Below are 16,361 nucleotides of genomic sequence, written 5' to 3' on the forward strand. Positions count from 1 at the left end.
GAAATGGGTAGAACGAGCTGACTGCAGCGTTTTTAAGTTTAGGTGAAAACGTCACTGGGATTATTTAACAATGAAACAGGAAGAGACAATAAAGCAAGTTATTTCAAAACAATTTATCAACAAAGAGCAAGATTAATTTTATGTACAGAGAAACTGCAAAAATCACTTCTGCTGTCCGGATATAGCATGAGAGCCGGGTGCCAATAAAGCTCCTAATCCTTAAACGTCTCGGCAGCGCTTCAAGTTCTCAATTTCTGTATGTTTGGGAGCCCGGACTCCACCTACACCGTAACCATGAGTCAGAAAAAGTATAATGCCCTGCAGCTCAAGCAGGGAGAAACTTTTTCCTTTTGCATGCGGGATGGCAAGAAGGCGTTCGTAAACTCCCTTTCGCCGTCAAAAAGGGGGAAATATTTTGACTCCTCCACCCGTGGCCGGCGTGTTGGCCGACACAGGTCTCGATGAAGTAAAAGTTGACAGAGCACAGGTGAGCTCCGCTCGCTCGCTATGCCCGGAGCGAAGCAGCGGCGGCGGCCCAAGGCTCTCCCTCGGCTAGGCCAGCGGAGCCGGCTCCCTGACAGCCCCGGGGGCTCTGCCTGCCCCGGGGGAGCCGCTCGGGGGGCAGGCGGCGAGCTCTGCCCCGACCTCCCCTCACCTGGCCGCCGCCCCCAGACCCCCGCAGCCCCCTTGGAAGCCCCGGGCCCGGCCCCGCGGGGGGCTCGGGCACCGTGGGGGGGTCCCGCGGAGGAAGGGCCGCCGCTGGGGGGGCCGGGGGCGGACAAAGGGGAAAGATGGGCGAACAAAGTTGGCCCCGCGGATGTCGCCCCCCCTGCCCCGTGGCCGAGCCGTGCCGACCCTGCTCCCCCGACCCCCCCCGGCTCCTTCCTCCCCGTCCCCGCTGACCCCGCCCCGGCCCCGGGCTTCCCTTTAACGCGCGCTCCCGCGGACGGCTCTTCCCCCCCCCCTTTCCCTTTCCCCTTCCCCCGCCCCAGCGGGAGCGCGCACCCCCTTCCCCCACCCCCTATCCCAAAGCGCGCTCCCGCGCGCCCCTCCCTTGAGCGCCCGGGCTAATTGGCTGGCGGGGGCGCGCGCGCGCGCTCCCTGCCTCCCTCGCTCCCTCCGCCCCCCCCCCACGCGGAGGGAGGGGGGCGGAGAGAGAGAGAGGGAGAGGGAGAGGGAGCGAGCTCTCGGGGGCGCGCGCGGCGGAGGCGTCGGCGTCGGGGGCGCGCGCGCGCGCGTCCTCGGCGGCGGCGGCTTCACTTCTCTCCGGGCAGCGGGGGCAGGAGCGGCGGCGGGAGCAGCAGCAGCAGCACAACAGCGGCCGCCGCCGCCGCGGCTCCGGGAGGGGGGACAGAGAGAAGAAAGGGAGGCGAGCGGCGGGCAGCCGGGGTAGGGCAGGGCAGGGCAGGGCAGGGCAGAGCGGGCTCATGACTCAGTGACCGGCCGCTGCCCCCTTCCCAGCCCCTCGCCCGGCCACGGATCGTCCCGCAGCCCCGCAGCAGCGAGAGCGACCCGCGCTCGCCCGCAGGTAGCAGCCCCCCCCCATCCCGCCCCGGTCCTGCTCCCCCCTCATCCTTCCCTCCCCCCCCCCCCAACTCTCCCCTCCCCTCCTCATCCGTTTACTGGCGACCCTCGGTCCCCACCTTCATCCCCCGTCTCCCCTTTTCCTCGCACCCCCCGAGCGCTGCCCCCCCTCCCTGTCACCCCTTTTCCCAGCGCTGCCCCCCCCATCCGGCCCCATCCATCCCCTGGCTCCAGCCTCCATCGCTCCCCGCCCCCCCCCTCCCCTCGCACCCCCTCCAACAACTCTCCCTTGACCCCGCTGCCCCCCGACACCCCTCTCTAACCCCCCAAGTCCCCCCCTCTCCTCCCTTCCCCCTCTTACCCCCCCCAGGAGCCCCGTTCGCCCAACCCCCTCCCGTGCCCCCGCCGCCTTCCTCTCGCAGTCTCCTCCTCCTCCTCCCCCCCGCTCCTCTCCCTGCCCTGCCCCGGCAGAGGTGCGGGGAGCACCGGGGGTGTCCCCCCCACGCGTGTACGGGGCCCGGGGGGGGGGAGGGCCACGGGGCCGGGTTGTCCCCGCGCTCCCCCCCCGCTCCTTTGCGCTTCCTACTGGAGATGGAGGAAGGCGGCTGCTGCTGCTGCTCGCCGCGGACCTCGGAGTGCCCAATTTGTCTCCGCTCCTAGAAAATTAGGGGCGCCTTGGGAAGGCAGCATCGCCAGCTCGGCCGCCCGCGGGACCTTTCCTTGCCCTCCGGCTCTTTTCCCTCCGCTTGCCCGGCAGGGCAGGGAAGGGACGGTCCCCGCGGCTAAATATGACAGGGGCCGGCTCCTTGGGACCTCCACGGCTCGCGATTTGCCGTCGAGGCAGCGCTTGTAACCCCCGGCTGTGCTGAATCATCCCGCGGGGTGCTGACCTCGCAGCCCCCTCCGCCCGCCCCTGGGATTTGGGGGGGGGGGTCCGGGGGGTCCCGATCCCCGCAGCCCCTCCCGGCACCCCGCAGCCCCTCGCCCCCTACCCCTACTCCACGGCTTCAAGCAGCGCCTCACATTTCTCCGCCTGGCTTCATGGCAGTGAAATGTTTTCCTGATGCCCTCGTTGCTCGCTTGATTTATTTATTCCCCCCCCCCAGTTTTCTTATTCGTACCTGCGTTTGTCCCTTCAGTATGACCGCGTTTGAGGTTTCTGACTTGGGGCCCTTTAAAAGGCACTTTGCTGAGCATCCCTGGAGCTGTGCGTTATTGCTAAAACTGCAGATATCGGGAGGAGAGGGCACGGCCAGAGTTGTCTGGGTGTCAGGAAAGGGGAACAGAGAGAGGAGAAGGGGGTGGAGGGAATAAGAAACTAGCCAGACATCGAGTGACAGATTTAAGCATTTTCTTGCTGTAAATGCTGGCATTACATGTTACAGTAATTATATGCTCTGGGCTACTGTTACAGTGTTTGTCTGCTGGATAGTAACCTGAACTTATGAAGTGATACAGTTGTTTTGGGATAATAGTAATATTTATAGCCGAGATTATTCTCAGCAGATGTCCTATGCATATAGGCTTCATTAAAAATGCTTTTAACTTTCTGGCCTGCAGTGTTAAAGCATATGTACGTCATGGAGGGAATTTTCTCTTTAAAATTAAACGTATTAAGCAAAGATCAGAACTAAAATCTAAAGTAAATGAAGGCCATCAAAAGCTTTATTAAAAGAGACCAGATTGTGTTTTAGCTATATGTAGAAGACTGGTATCTACTATTGAAATTGCATTATAGATATTAAGTGCGTATCTTGACTCGTCAGAGTAAGGTACTTCTGTGTTTTATTACCTCTAAATCTTCTGTTTCTTTTATCTTAACATCTGACAAGCAGGATCTAAATATCTAGACATTAACCTGTGTACATACGTGAATTGCATTAATATGTCATAGCTGTACCATACGGAAACTTGTTCTGCTAAGAATGAACAATTTTTTAATTTTCGTGTTAGGAATCAAACCCGCCATTATTTCAGTTATCTCATGCATCAGGCTGGCTGTTGTGTTTTTATTAAAAATTAATACATGAAAATATACTTCAAAAATATTATTTCAAAAAATGAAATCCAAATGTAGCGTAAGCTGATGAGGGGAAAGCTTGTACAATATCCATCACTAGCGTCTAAACATTTTGAATGTTTCAGACGTTCAGGCTTTCCTTTCTGTTTAGCTTCATCAATTAGACCAAAAAACCCTTAATTCCTCCTGAAGCTAGTTGGATTGAGCTGTGTGAATAATGCCTGAAAAGATTAGTTCTTCCCCTCCACGCCATGTGCTGGTTGATAGCATCAGACTTTGGCAAGGCTTCTGCAGGACAGGAGCAAATTTATTTTGTTACATGCATCTGTAACACTTAGGCCTTTTTAAAAAAAGTGCCCTTTTTAACATAACCCTGTTGGCATCGATGTTACTTTACTTTTCCTTTGCTGCCTCTTTCCATAAATAAGTGCAGCGAGACAAACTTTGTTTAATCCACTGAGCGAGAGTGGCTGAGTCTGAGCCTGCAATCTTTTTATTCTCCCTGGAGAGCATATTAAAACATATAATCGTCAAGGTGAATGGTTATGTTCTTAATTGTGATGGTGTCTGTACATAGGTAAAAGGAAAAGCAAGTCGAAGTTCACAGCAATTTAAAGCTCTTTGTGTATGAAAGAGCAACCTCCTGATTCAGACAGATTTGATCAGAAAAACCACCCAGATACATGGGGATTGCGTGGGTGTAAGCGAGTAACGTTTGGGCCTGTGTGCTTTCAAGGTGGCTCATTTGTAACAGAGGAAGATAGATAAAATACATCTATAAGCTGTGGATGTGGCCTTAAAGGAAGGACAGTGTGTGTTGTTTTTTTGTTTTTTTTTTTTTGTGAAATTTTCTAACAGTCATTGCCACCACATATGCTAATTTACTAGGAGTTTTTCATGGACATCTGCCCTTCATTAGAGCAGTTTGAAGAGTCATGACAGCTGTAACAGTGGGCTTGTAATTCCTCATCTCTTGGCATATTGTTAGACTATTTAAAATGAAGGAAGAAATGAAAATAGCTAACTAGTATCAGAAGCGTGCAAATAAAGTGTTAACTTGACTTCTGGAAATATACCGAGATTTCTTGTAGCTTGTATTCCCTGACAGCTTTGTTGTCTCATGCCGCTTGAACAGAATTTGTCAGAAAAAAACTTCTTGCATCCCCTACCAGCGTGCTTACACTCTAGCAGCGTACCGTTGCAGTAAACACAAACAGATCTGTGTTAGTGCCTTTTGGTTCTGTGAATGTTTCCATCAAGCATGCCAAGATGTGGATTTTGTAATGTGGAAACCCACATTATAGACTTGGAAAGAGCCCACAGGTTTATTTCATATGGGATAGCAAAGAGTCTTAAGATAGTCATAGTTCTTGGTTTTTAACAACTGTGCTGGCTATGGACTGGTGGCGTGGTGATGAGAAAGTTAACTTATGATACGGCCGAGGGGTTGGAAAATCTCATTTACACAAATGGTATTATACTTGCACAATCATGTTTCCTACTTAACTACAATAACTTATGACTTTCATATATAGAGAGGATGGGCTTGTTATTCATTTGTTATGGGACTTAAAATGACCAACTCCTGAATTATTGTTAGGATTTTTATGGCAAAACTCTACAGTACCTCAGTAATCTTAGTACTAAAATGCACGCATTTCTATATGAAGACCTAAATCTTGTGCACTATTTCCTCAAGGGGTGCAAGAAATATTGTTGGACAGCTTCTTCTGAAAAAGCTAACTTTTGTTATTTGTGTTTTTTTTTAGTGCAGCATCTGCCATGTCTACGGAGGGGCAGAGAGTTGATGATAGTCCAAGCACTAGTGGAGGCAGCTCTGATGGAGATCAACGTGAAGGTGTTCAGCAGGAACAAGAAAGGGAGCAAGTTCAACCCAAGAAAAAAGAGGGCAAAATATCAAGCAAAACAGCTGCTAAACTGTCAACTAGTGCTAAAAGGTACAGCATTCTGTTTCTCTACCTTTCTCATTTTTTAGCTGGCCATCTATGTATGTAGAGGTTCAGTATATTCATTCTCTTATTGTTTTATTATAACATTATTGTGTCAGTGTAATAGTCTTTTGAGACTGGTCACGATAATGAGACCTGTATATTTTTTTTCCTTTCTTTGACAGATTGGCTCTTTCACATGGTTTTAATAGTAGCTTGCATGATAAAAGCTGACATTTTTTTATTGCTAGTAAAACTCAGACAGTTTTGTAGCCTTATAAAATATATCTCTGTATGTGTATGTATGACTGATGTTGAAACTTGTCAGTGTAACTTACAGTTAATTAACCATAAACATTTCAGACAGTTCAGTAACTCAGCATGTTAGGACTACCGTAATACCTATTGCTGTAAAGTACTGCATTTCCTTTTCCCAGATGGTCAGGTCAGAGATATTTGAGTGAACAACAAATGCATGTTGGTTTCATTACTTTAAACTGTGGTCTGTTTTAATACCCATTTCTTTTCCGTCTCTTTTCTGCTTGAAAGGTGGATTTTTGAAATAGCTATTTAAATTATTCTAAACTATCATGTCAATTTCCAGATAATGACTGTCATGCTTGGACCAGCCAGAGGGAACTTACAGTTTAGTGTTGCTCCATCAGTACGCGTACGGGTGTTAGTCCAGGCAGCAGAATTCAAATTGGAGTGTAGTGATCATAGCTAAACGCTTCTAAAAGAATCTGGTGAGACCAATTCTGCAGACTGTCCTGATGCAGAATTCCCAGATCCTGTTTTTCACTAATTTAAGGCAGTGTAAACTGCAAGAAAAAACATTGGAGTTGTGCCACATGTAAAGGAGAAGCATCAAGGCCCTGTCACTGTAATTTATAACACATGCTCGTAGGAAGAGGCCATAAATGCCGATGTATGAGCATGTGTCTACATCTCATCAAGATTCAAGCCTGTGTCTTGGCTTAGTCTGGCCCTTACCATTTGCTTACTTCTCTGTCCTGAACTCTTCTGTCTTTCTGGTGTAGTGGAAAATGCATTTTCTCCTGCTGCTCTCCTACCACAGGTACCTGCCTTACAGCTAGCCTCTGTGAGGCCTCTTTTTTTTTTTTTTTTTTTTCCCCTGTGAGATGCTTTCTTGAGATCCATTCCTACTATGATGCTGTTCGGAGATTACCTAGTCATGTTGATTGTGGGATAGCTGGCAATGTTTCTTTTTGTGACTAAAGAAAACCAAAACGAAACAACTTTCACTTCAAAGTGCGATGTTATTCATGTAGTTAATCCTCATAGTCGTTATCGTTTCTGGGCTTCTTCTCTTTTGTCTGCTTCCTGCTATTGTTATTTCACAATATTAAGAATATTAGACTAGACAGGATTTTTAGGGTCATAAAATCCAGTTTTTAACATCTTTAGTAAAAAGTCCCTGTATTCTGAACTTTGTACAACGCCTAATGTGATGGTGCCGCAATTCTGACAAGGGCCTGTGGACACTATCCTATTAAAAAATTAATAACGATATGTCAGAAATTGGTCTATTAATCTTAGCTTTGTATCTTCAAAGCTTAGAGCTTTTATCAACACGCATTTCACAGTGATAAAATTACTTAAACCTTTTAAAGTTTAATCATATCTGCTTATGGTTCTGCTGAAACTAATTATGCCAGCTGCTGACATCAGTATGTTTGCCAGTTAGGCTCTAAAGCAAGTTTCACATGTTTACTAATATTGAAGAAAAGCCTTTGATTCTGCATTTTAAAAGCTATGATGATTTTTATAAATATGAGAGTTCTATAGAAAAGGATATAATAAATAATACTTTTGAAAAAAAAATGTATTTTTAGGAGCGCTGGTTGTCATAGTGCTGTGTACAAATCCCAGCAATGTAGTCTTTATAGTAGTATAGTGGTTTGTGTTTTTTTTTAATAGTTGTATAGCTGATTTTTTTTTTTTTGTAGTATTCAGTAGTTTGTGAGTGTGTTGGAATAACAAAAACCTTTCCTTAAACATTCTTAATCTGGTCAGGCTTTCGTGTTACTTGTTGTTTTTGTTGTTGTTTGGTTTTTAATTAAAATCACTAAAGCCTGAAGAAAGGAAAATCAGAAATTAAAGTAGAGATGAAGAAGAAGGGAGTAACATCAAGGAAGGAAAAATATATTATCACATATTGAGGATTCTATGCCTATGTGGATGTTTTATATGGACAGTTTCTATACCACTCATTTTTATTCATTAGAAATGAACAATATTGTGGAAATGAGGTTACATTCCTTCAATTGGAATGTTGTTTTTGGCCAGTTTTAAAAAAGGTGATTTCTTAAAAATTAAAACAAATTGCAGTAATTCAGCTCTCCTAGTGGGGAAAAAAGACTCCATATAAACTTAGTAGCATTTTCCTTCATTAGCTTTGTTAACTACATGTATGGTTTTGTATGGCATTACACTAAGGTGACAATAATCTTCACGTAGTTAAGTGTCAACCCTGCTGAAATCAGTAAAAACCCCAAATACAATACATAGCATACAATAGCATACAATAGTTAAGGCTTTTGTCAAAATTACTTAATTTCTATTTAGAACAGAGTGCTAGCAAGTTAAGAGAAAATCTTTCTTTGGGCTTTAATTTGCAGACTACAGGCTTGGTTCTAACCTGAATTTGGAAGCCACGTTTTCACACTTGAAGAGCTTTTGCATGCATATGGAATTGTAGTCACAGTAGTTTTGGATTACATTATGCTACCTAGTGTATGTAGGATTAGAATTAAGATTTGTGCACTTGTAGTTGGAATAATTCTGTTCTGCTTTTTATTTGAATGTTTATGTAGTCAATTAGATTTACTTTCAAAGAATTTCCAGTAGTATTGACTTTATATAAGTCAAGATTTAGTAGTGCTCTTTCTTTCGCTGTGTAAACATAGGCTGCTACCTTGTCTTGCACAGGAGTGTACTACACCAGCAATTTAATGCTTTCCAAAATGATTTTATTATGAAGGATATATGAGACTGCTCGAATTTGTATTTAAGTCACAGCAATTTTGTTTTTCTTCTGTTAGCATCACCGTAGATGGCATCAAGAAGGCAGAATGCCATCACAAGCTGCCCTTCTCTGTTAATAGTTTTAAGGCTAGCTGCTATACAGGTGTAATAGCTTACAGCATATGTCGTACAGTGTGCTGGTCCTTCAATTTTCCTCACCCAGAGGGCATCACCCTAAATAGCAACCTTTCTTACCTAACATGTCAAGATTGAGAAACTCACTGCATATCACAATTACAGTTCAGACACGGAATTGAATTGCTGTCCTTGAAAACAGCAGGCATCTTGTTACCTCTTAAGCAGCAAATCTTAGCCTGACCTTTGGATTGAGAGAAGTGTAACCATTCTTGGCTGACACAGTAGCTCAACAAATAAATGTATTGTTTTGCTTGGCTCCTGAAGTTGATAGTTGAAAATCTGTCAACCTTAGTGTCCAGTCTTGGATTTCTTTTTATAAATATCTGTGCTTACAATGAATTGTGAACTCTAAAACTTTAGTTGTAGGCTTTTCTTGTTACATAGAAATAGCAACTAGGTAATGCATTAAACTTGATTAGAAATCAAATTAAAATGAGCTGTTTTTTTTCACCCTTTTTTTGTCCTAAGTGAAGTTTATCACAGCACTGTTTTAAGGGATTATAGGAATTATTAGGGATTATAGGAATTATTTAAGGAATTATATTTAGCATGTTGAATATGGTGGAAAAATGGAGTGCTTTTTCTTATATGAAATATCCTTGTTATTTACATATGCATCTAATATGAAAGAATGAGTATTTCTCTTCCTTCATCATGAATCTAACCATCTTTGTATAAATTTCATGCTCAGTCACAGTTCCTGTAAGATTGAAATTTATACTAGTGGTTGCATTTCTTCATAACACATTCTTCAGTATGGTGCATTCGTTCACATAACTTTTATGCATAAAGAGGTATGCATTTTAGAAAAGTAGATGTGGTAAAATAGGCAATTGTTATTAGTCCTTTCTTGCTGCTGCTTCCATGAATTATATCAGGGAATCCTCTAACATGTTCAGTTCTCCCTTAGGTTTAGAGAACTTTAACTGTTTCAAGAAGGAAACACCAGATAGTCCCCCTAGGCTTGGAACAGTAGTAAATATATGTCTGTAAGAATTAATAATATCTGAAATCCACAATGTACTCTCATGCTTCTGAATTTAGGGGTAAATTAACCTTTGCACTATTTCTTGAAGGCAAGTATGCTTGTTCTTTCCCATTAGTAAAGTGAAAGGAAAACACAGTAATAGTAATTTATATTTATAAATATATTTATTTATATATTTATTTATATGGAGAGAGGGAGACAGGCAGAGGTCAAATGACTTCTTTTAAGATCAAACAAAGAGCATCAGATCTGACATTGCAGATTAAATGTCCTGTGTGTACAGCTCAGGGCTTTGATTACCAGAGAGACTTCACATACGCACCTCCCCCTATCCCCCAAATATATAGAGTAGACCAGAATGTTATTAATTTAAATCTAAAGTGTGTGTGTGTGTATAATTATTTTAATTTAGAGTCCTTTTTTCACTCGCTGACATAACTCGACATAACTGTACTTACTGAGCCAGAAAACACAAAGAAAGAAGTGCCAGAGAGGACCCTGCAAAAAATGTCATGTTGCCAGAGGCCACACGCTCTCGCGGTGAACCCTCTGTGGTCAGCAAAGGAAATGAGGCACATCCTCTCCTATGCCAGATTCTGAAGACAACTCAATGGAGATATGAAACAAGTGCCAGAGCAGTGGAATAACTCATGCAGACAAAGGCTAACTTGCGCATCGGAGGTCTCTGTCAGTGCAGGGCTCTCCGGGATGTTATCTGGTGATTTAATTGTAACTTTGAATGCCGTGACATGTGAACAAGCTATTGCATGTCAGCCGCTCTACAGAAACTGTTTATGAATGTGATCTCAGCATGAATGCAAGGTAAATTAAAGTTGAAACAAAAGAATTGTAAGGTGTATATATTAATTTCAGTTTGGATATGCCACAGAGGAGGAGAATAAGCATGGAGTACTTGTTGAGGAGTAGTTGATGGACAGTATCATATTAATGTTGCAGCTTGTTTGTGTAATAATGATAATCATGAATGAAACATCGCTTTATCTTAGATGCTTGCTAAAGCAATTAGGACTTCTGAACAAAAATAGAAAGTATCATCTGATCAATTTTTATTGCTTGAAGCAGCAAGGTGTTTTATTCTTGCTTCCTGAATCACGGGAAAAGCTTGATCTAGGATTATTTCAGTGCTCTTGGCATTTGAAATTAGTTTTTTTTTTTTGTTAAGCTAGAGCAGAGGGAGAAAAAGAAAAAGCTCTGTACCCATTTCTTTGCAGAATTGAAGGGAAATGGACTAGAATTTAGGAGGATGATTGGAAGGTTTTTGATCTAGGGCTTAAGCTACACTTGCCAATCCATTCTTGATGTCTCATGGGCTCGTAGTAATGCAATGAAATATTAACTGCTCCTATTATTATATGTAAAGCAAAGGAATCATCCCTGACTCAGTGGAAGTTCAATGCCATCACTCGCTAACTTCCCAAAAGGCACAAAAAAACAAAGGAACCCATAAAACATGAAATTGAAGGAGGTTTCATGCTATTTAAGTTTTCTCTGTTTTGAATTTGCGACAGCATAAATTTCAAAAACGTGGTAGAATTATGTCATAGACAGAAGAAATATTTTCAGCATTTCCCACGGTTGTAAGATCTTCTCTCTTTTAAAAGGTGTAAATTGTTAGGATTGTTTAAAAAGTCACTGGATTTAAAAGAAACATAAATGTTTGGTGTGCTTGGACTAATCAGATTTTTCTTTCTAAAAAAGTTGTTGGTCTTGCAATATTACTACAATGGCTTACCGCAAATATTGATTAAGCAGCCTCTGTTTGTATCTTTACAAGAAAAAAAAAAAGATACTTAAGATACTTATTGGTAAAATTCTACTTCCTGAAGATGCAAATATTTCAATGAATAGAATAAACAAATAAGCGTTGAATTTGTTTCTCTCTACAGGAGTAACTGGTGTTTGTATGTAGGGCTGGGGTGGACAGGGGTTGGAAGAAAAGCTAATAATGTGTCTGAAATACTGTTTTTAATCTTTTATTAGACCAGCCAACATAGTTTAAAAGATTAGTACTTCTACCTAACAATCTTACTGATGTATGTCCTAATTATTTCAGAATGTGAATGATAAAGAGTTGGATTTTCTGGTTCAGGCCAATTCCTCTACTGCTTTTGGTTTGTTGATTCATTACAGCCATAAAATCAACACATACTGGCATAAGGGGAATTTTGATAGTGGCTGTGAGACTCCTTAGCATGTAAGATTGTATTTGGATCTTGACATTATGTAGAGAATTAGTGTAAAGTGCTCATTTCCATGTTATATGTGCCAGTATATGTGAATGTTTATTTTGAGATACTTTTTTTTTCTCCTGTATTTATTTGCAAGATGGGTGGCAGTCATTTCTAACAGGATGTGTATGTACTTCATGTCAGACCTGAGATCTTTGGTTGTGGCTTGAGCACCTACATGTATCTCAGGAATTTGAGTGGTGTTACCATTTAGGTTTTCTTTCTTGGTGTGGGGAATACAAGGAGTAGTAATCTGCTCCCATAGTACATGAAATCTTGAGCAGGAGTAAGGGAGAAGAAAATATGGAGGGAATACTGTCTTTCGTTTCCTTCCTCCTTCTACTTCTAAATGTTTGTGCTTTTGCCCAGAAATAGCAGCCTATAAAAAAGGCCTTGGGGTATAGTTCATAGGGAGAGTGGCCACGGCAGTCCTGCATATGGCACTCTGGCAAATCTTTGGCAAATGTAAACTCCTACAAGCTTCTTTGGGAGCTCAGTGAACTCCTACCATGTACGCTTGCATTTCTATAAAGTGGGAGATACTGACTTGCATGGAGATGCTGGTATAAAGAAAAGGAGCCATATCGCCAGATGTGGTGCAGATTAAGAATTCAAGGGCTTGGCATGGTAATATAAGCCTTGTAGTACCCAGAAATCCATAAGAACTGCATTGCAGTGACTGGAAGAGGATCTCCAGCAGGCTGCCAGTAACAAGTGAGCACCGCTGCGTCGGCCTGCACTGGGCCAGTCCAGCCTCAGGCCTGTATTGGTAGCCAGGAGGATGTGGCTGAGCACATGCTCTTAGTTAGGGGATGATGGTGAACTGGGGGAGCAGTTGATATGCGCGAGGGTAGGGCTGCTGCTCGGAGGGACCTAGGCAGGATGGGTTGACAGGGGACTCAGGAAATTCAACAGCACCCTGGGCTGCGTTAACTGGAGCACAGTCAGTAGGTAGAGGGAATCAATCACTCGCCTTTACTCACCGCTCATTAGGCTGCATCTGCAGTAACCTTTCCAGTTTTGGGCTTCCTAGTACAAAGAAACGGAGCACGTTCAGCAGCAGGGGGGCTTCGTAGCAGCCCCATGACACCTGCAAGGAGGCTATGGAGAAGGCTGGGCCAGGCTCTGTATGTCAGAGCAGGGGTGAGGATGACAGGCAACAATGTTGTACTGACAGAAGGGAAAAAAACAGAAGGGAACACTCAACTGCACAAGAGATATCAAGCTAAATATTCTGGAGAGCAGGCAGAGAGCTGTGAGGCATATGAACAGAGGGTAGATGGAGAAGTAAGGTGTATGAGAGCTGAGAACCCTGACCTGTAGGAAAAGCAGGGTTTTGTAGATGGCTGTGCATGGAATAACTCATCTGATATTTGGGTGCTCATTTAAAAAAAAAAAAAAAAAAAATTGTTTTTTAGCACCTTGATCTTAAGCAGTTTCATGAAAACTTATAGCATCAGCTTTCCATTAGAAATGTTAAGAATTATTATTATTAATTGCTGTAGAAATGCTTATGAAGTTGAATGAAATATTTTGCAAAAATAAAGCCCTGATGTCTTTTTTTTTTTTTTTTTTTTTTTTTTTTCCTCCCTCTCAAGAATTCAGAAAGAACTTGCAGAAATTACATTAGACCCTCCTCCCAACTGTAGGTAAGTTCACATGGATTTTTTTTTTAACTTGGAATATGGAAATGGAATATGTGGAATTGTGGAAAATACATAGAGGACTGGGGTAACTGTATCCACTCCTTTATGGTAATGAGCAGTTTGGGAATAAAAGATGACAGATAACGTGTTTGCCTACATACAAAGAACTGATGTGGCATACTTCCTGGTAACAAAAGTAATGGTAAAAACTAATGAAATGTATGATGTGTTGATAGATACAAGGTAAAAATCAAATAATCACTTATTGGAGGTATTAAATTGACAGCATTTTTTTTTTTTTTCTGTAAAATATAATTTTGGTGGCAGTTACTGGTGTATTTGATTCCTTTTTCTTGCAAATTGTTAACACACTGTGAATATAATGGAGAAGGAAAAATGCTACAAGCGCAAACTATTATTAATCTTCTGACTGCGTTTCTGGTGATCAATTATGATAGTGAAAACTTCCTGAAATGGAGGCTATCATCACATATGCTTCCTAATAATTACTGCTTTTCTTTTAAAAAAAAAAATAGTTTTGTGAGGTATTTACTTAAAGCATTTTTAAAATCTGCTTTGAGAGGATTAATGAGGCAGGCCTAGAAAACCTCATTGCTTTGCAGCTGGGGTGGTGTGTGGTTGTTTTCAGATGTATGTCTGGGGCTTCTTGCCCATCAACTTGAGATGTGGTCCATGCAGGGCATGCACCAGGGCTGCTCAGCTCTGCTTGGTGGAGCTATGCAGTGGTACTGCTGGCACCGAGCAGTCAGGCACGGAGCAGGTGAGCAGCTCCATCCTGTCCTGCCGGCTGACTCCAGCTGATGTGGTCGCTCACGTTTGTTGTATAGGCGCGGCAAAAGGCAAGATTGATTGAAATGTCTGATTGCACGCAGCTTTTGTAATGAATCCCAGTACATTTCAGTATTGAATTAACTAAGCAACTGGTAGTAAAAATGACAGTTGGCTTTATTGTTTTGGTCTCTTGATAAATGCATGTGTGAGAAAACATTCTAACAAGATTTGATGTGGTTGTGCTGGGTCTCAAGATGTAAGTCAAGTGGCTATGTACTAAAACACTGCATAGCAAAGTATCCTTGCAATAATAGCATTCAAAGAGTATTTCAGTCAATTAGGATGAACAGTTCTTTGCTAGATGAAACATTTTAATAGCTAAGCTGTTCTGTCATACTTACGACTGTGTGCAAGTCCAATCACTTCAAAGCTGTTTCAAACGGCAGGCCTTTACTTACGTGTTGATGACTGATGCCTATTAGTAGATTGATTTGCTGAGATGAATATAAAACTGTAGTCTGTTGTGGAAGAATGTGTATGTCTTTGAACTGAGTCTAGAAGACTTAGTTTTTACAGCAGTAGCATTTGTTCTAGTTTTCTGAATCCTTCCCTTTGTAACAAAGCGGTTGTTTCAGTATACAAAATACTGTTGTTTGCTTTTCTTTTGCTAGCAAATGTAAACTGAGCATTGGCGGTTTTAGTGGAAAGCCCTTTGGTGACTTGCAATTAAAAAAAAAAAAGTTAGCTGCAGATTTCCTGTTTTGCTTTGTTTTTGAATTATTTACACTAATGATAAAATAGCAATGAAATGCACTGCATGATGCTGTTTTGCAAAACCAAAAAATTGCATCTATCTTAGTGTCTGCTGTGATCCTGATAGATAACCATTAGTAACTTTACTATTAACAAATATGTTTTATAGTCGATTCAGAATTACTTCATTTAGTTTTATGCTCTGTTGACACAGTCTAAACAGTGTTTTCATTTGAACTTCATCTATTTTCTATTATAGTTAAACATTACAAAATAAATACATCAGCCAGACGTGGTTCTTTAGCATAATGAAGAAAGCCAAGCTGTAATAGAGTATCTCTTACCCTAAAGTATTGACACATACTTTTTTGTTTTTAGTAAAAGTTAGGTAATTGTTATAAGTGGTGGTATCTTTACAGTTAAGAAGTTACATTTCATAAAAATAAGTTCCTTACAAATTAAGGCTGCTTGAAATGGTTGCAATTCCAGCCTAACCTTCACTATGTGTCCTTTTCTATTTCAGTGGGGAATTTTATATATAAAAATAAATCATGCTTGGGCAATAGCAATCTGATAAAGCTCCAAACTAAATGTCACCAGATACGAAGGAAAACGTCACAATTCACAAATGCTATCTAAGCAGATTTTTAGGAACTTTTGATACTCAGGATACTGTGCTGAATTGGAACTTGGGTGGAATATCGTGAGATATGCTGCAAGACTTTCAATTAACTGCAGCAAACCAAACCTTCATGTTTGTCTCTTTCTGGGAAGAAAAAAAGAAAATGGAACAATTTCTGTAGTACAGTAGCATCTCTTAATGGCATGGTAGGCTACAGAGTCGATACAAGCTCCAAGGGAGTTGCAGCTTCCACTTCTGCGTCAGCTGCAATGTTAACACTTCCCCCGCCTCATCCCCACAAAAAGAATAGGAGATATAATCTTGTTTGCCTGAAAGACAAAAAACAAAAAAGAAGTCTTGCTTGCACATGTGCTTTGTAGTTGGCAGATTATCACTGCTGCGACTTGCAGCATCTTTTTCCAAAACTATGGAAAGCTGTGGATTTCAGATTTCATTTAAAAACAAACAAACAAAAAAGGACAAATCTATCACATTCCTCTTTAAAAGAGGATTTAATCTTAGATGAAGTCAGGGTTGCCTGTTTACCTCGGTAATGTATTTTGTATGCTGTAGTTTGTGTTCTGGCAATAAAAGGAGTCCTGTTGACAATCTTTGGATCATTCCCCAGGACT

The 16,361-nt window shown here is 42.2% G+C and overlaps 1 protein-coding gene across 1 annotated transcript in view; it reads left to right on the forward strand.

Moving 5' to 3' along the window:
* Window positions 1-1,158: 1,158 nt before the first annotated feature.
* Window positions 1,159-16,361, forward strand: part of LOC309874940 (ubiquitin-conjugating enzyme E2 E2) — a 212,912-nt gene continuing 197,709 nt past the window's right edge. Inside the window, exons 1-3 of the mRNA XM_082753757.1 lie at window positions 1,159-1,528; window positions 5,314-5,502; window positions 13,515-13,565. Of these exons, the coding sequence (XP_082609883.1) occupies window positions 5,327-5,502; window positions 13,515-13,565 (227 nt within the window). The 5' untranslated portion in view covers window positions 1,159-1,528; window positions 5,314-5,326. The remainder of the gene's footprint in view (window positions 1,529-5,313; window positions 5,503-13,514; window positions 13,566-16,361) is intronic.

Source organism: Aythya marila, assembly GCF_965140915.1.
Source record: "Aythya marila genome assembly, chromosome: 2".
Classification (NCBI taxonomy): Eukaryota; Metazoa; Chordata; class Aves; order Anseriformes; family Anatidae; genus Aythya; species Aythya marila.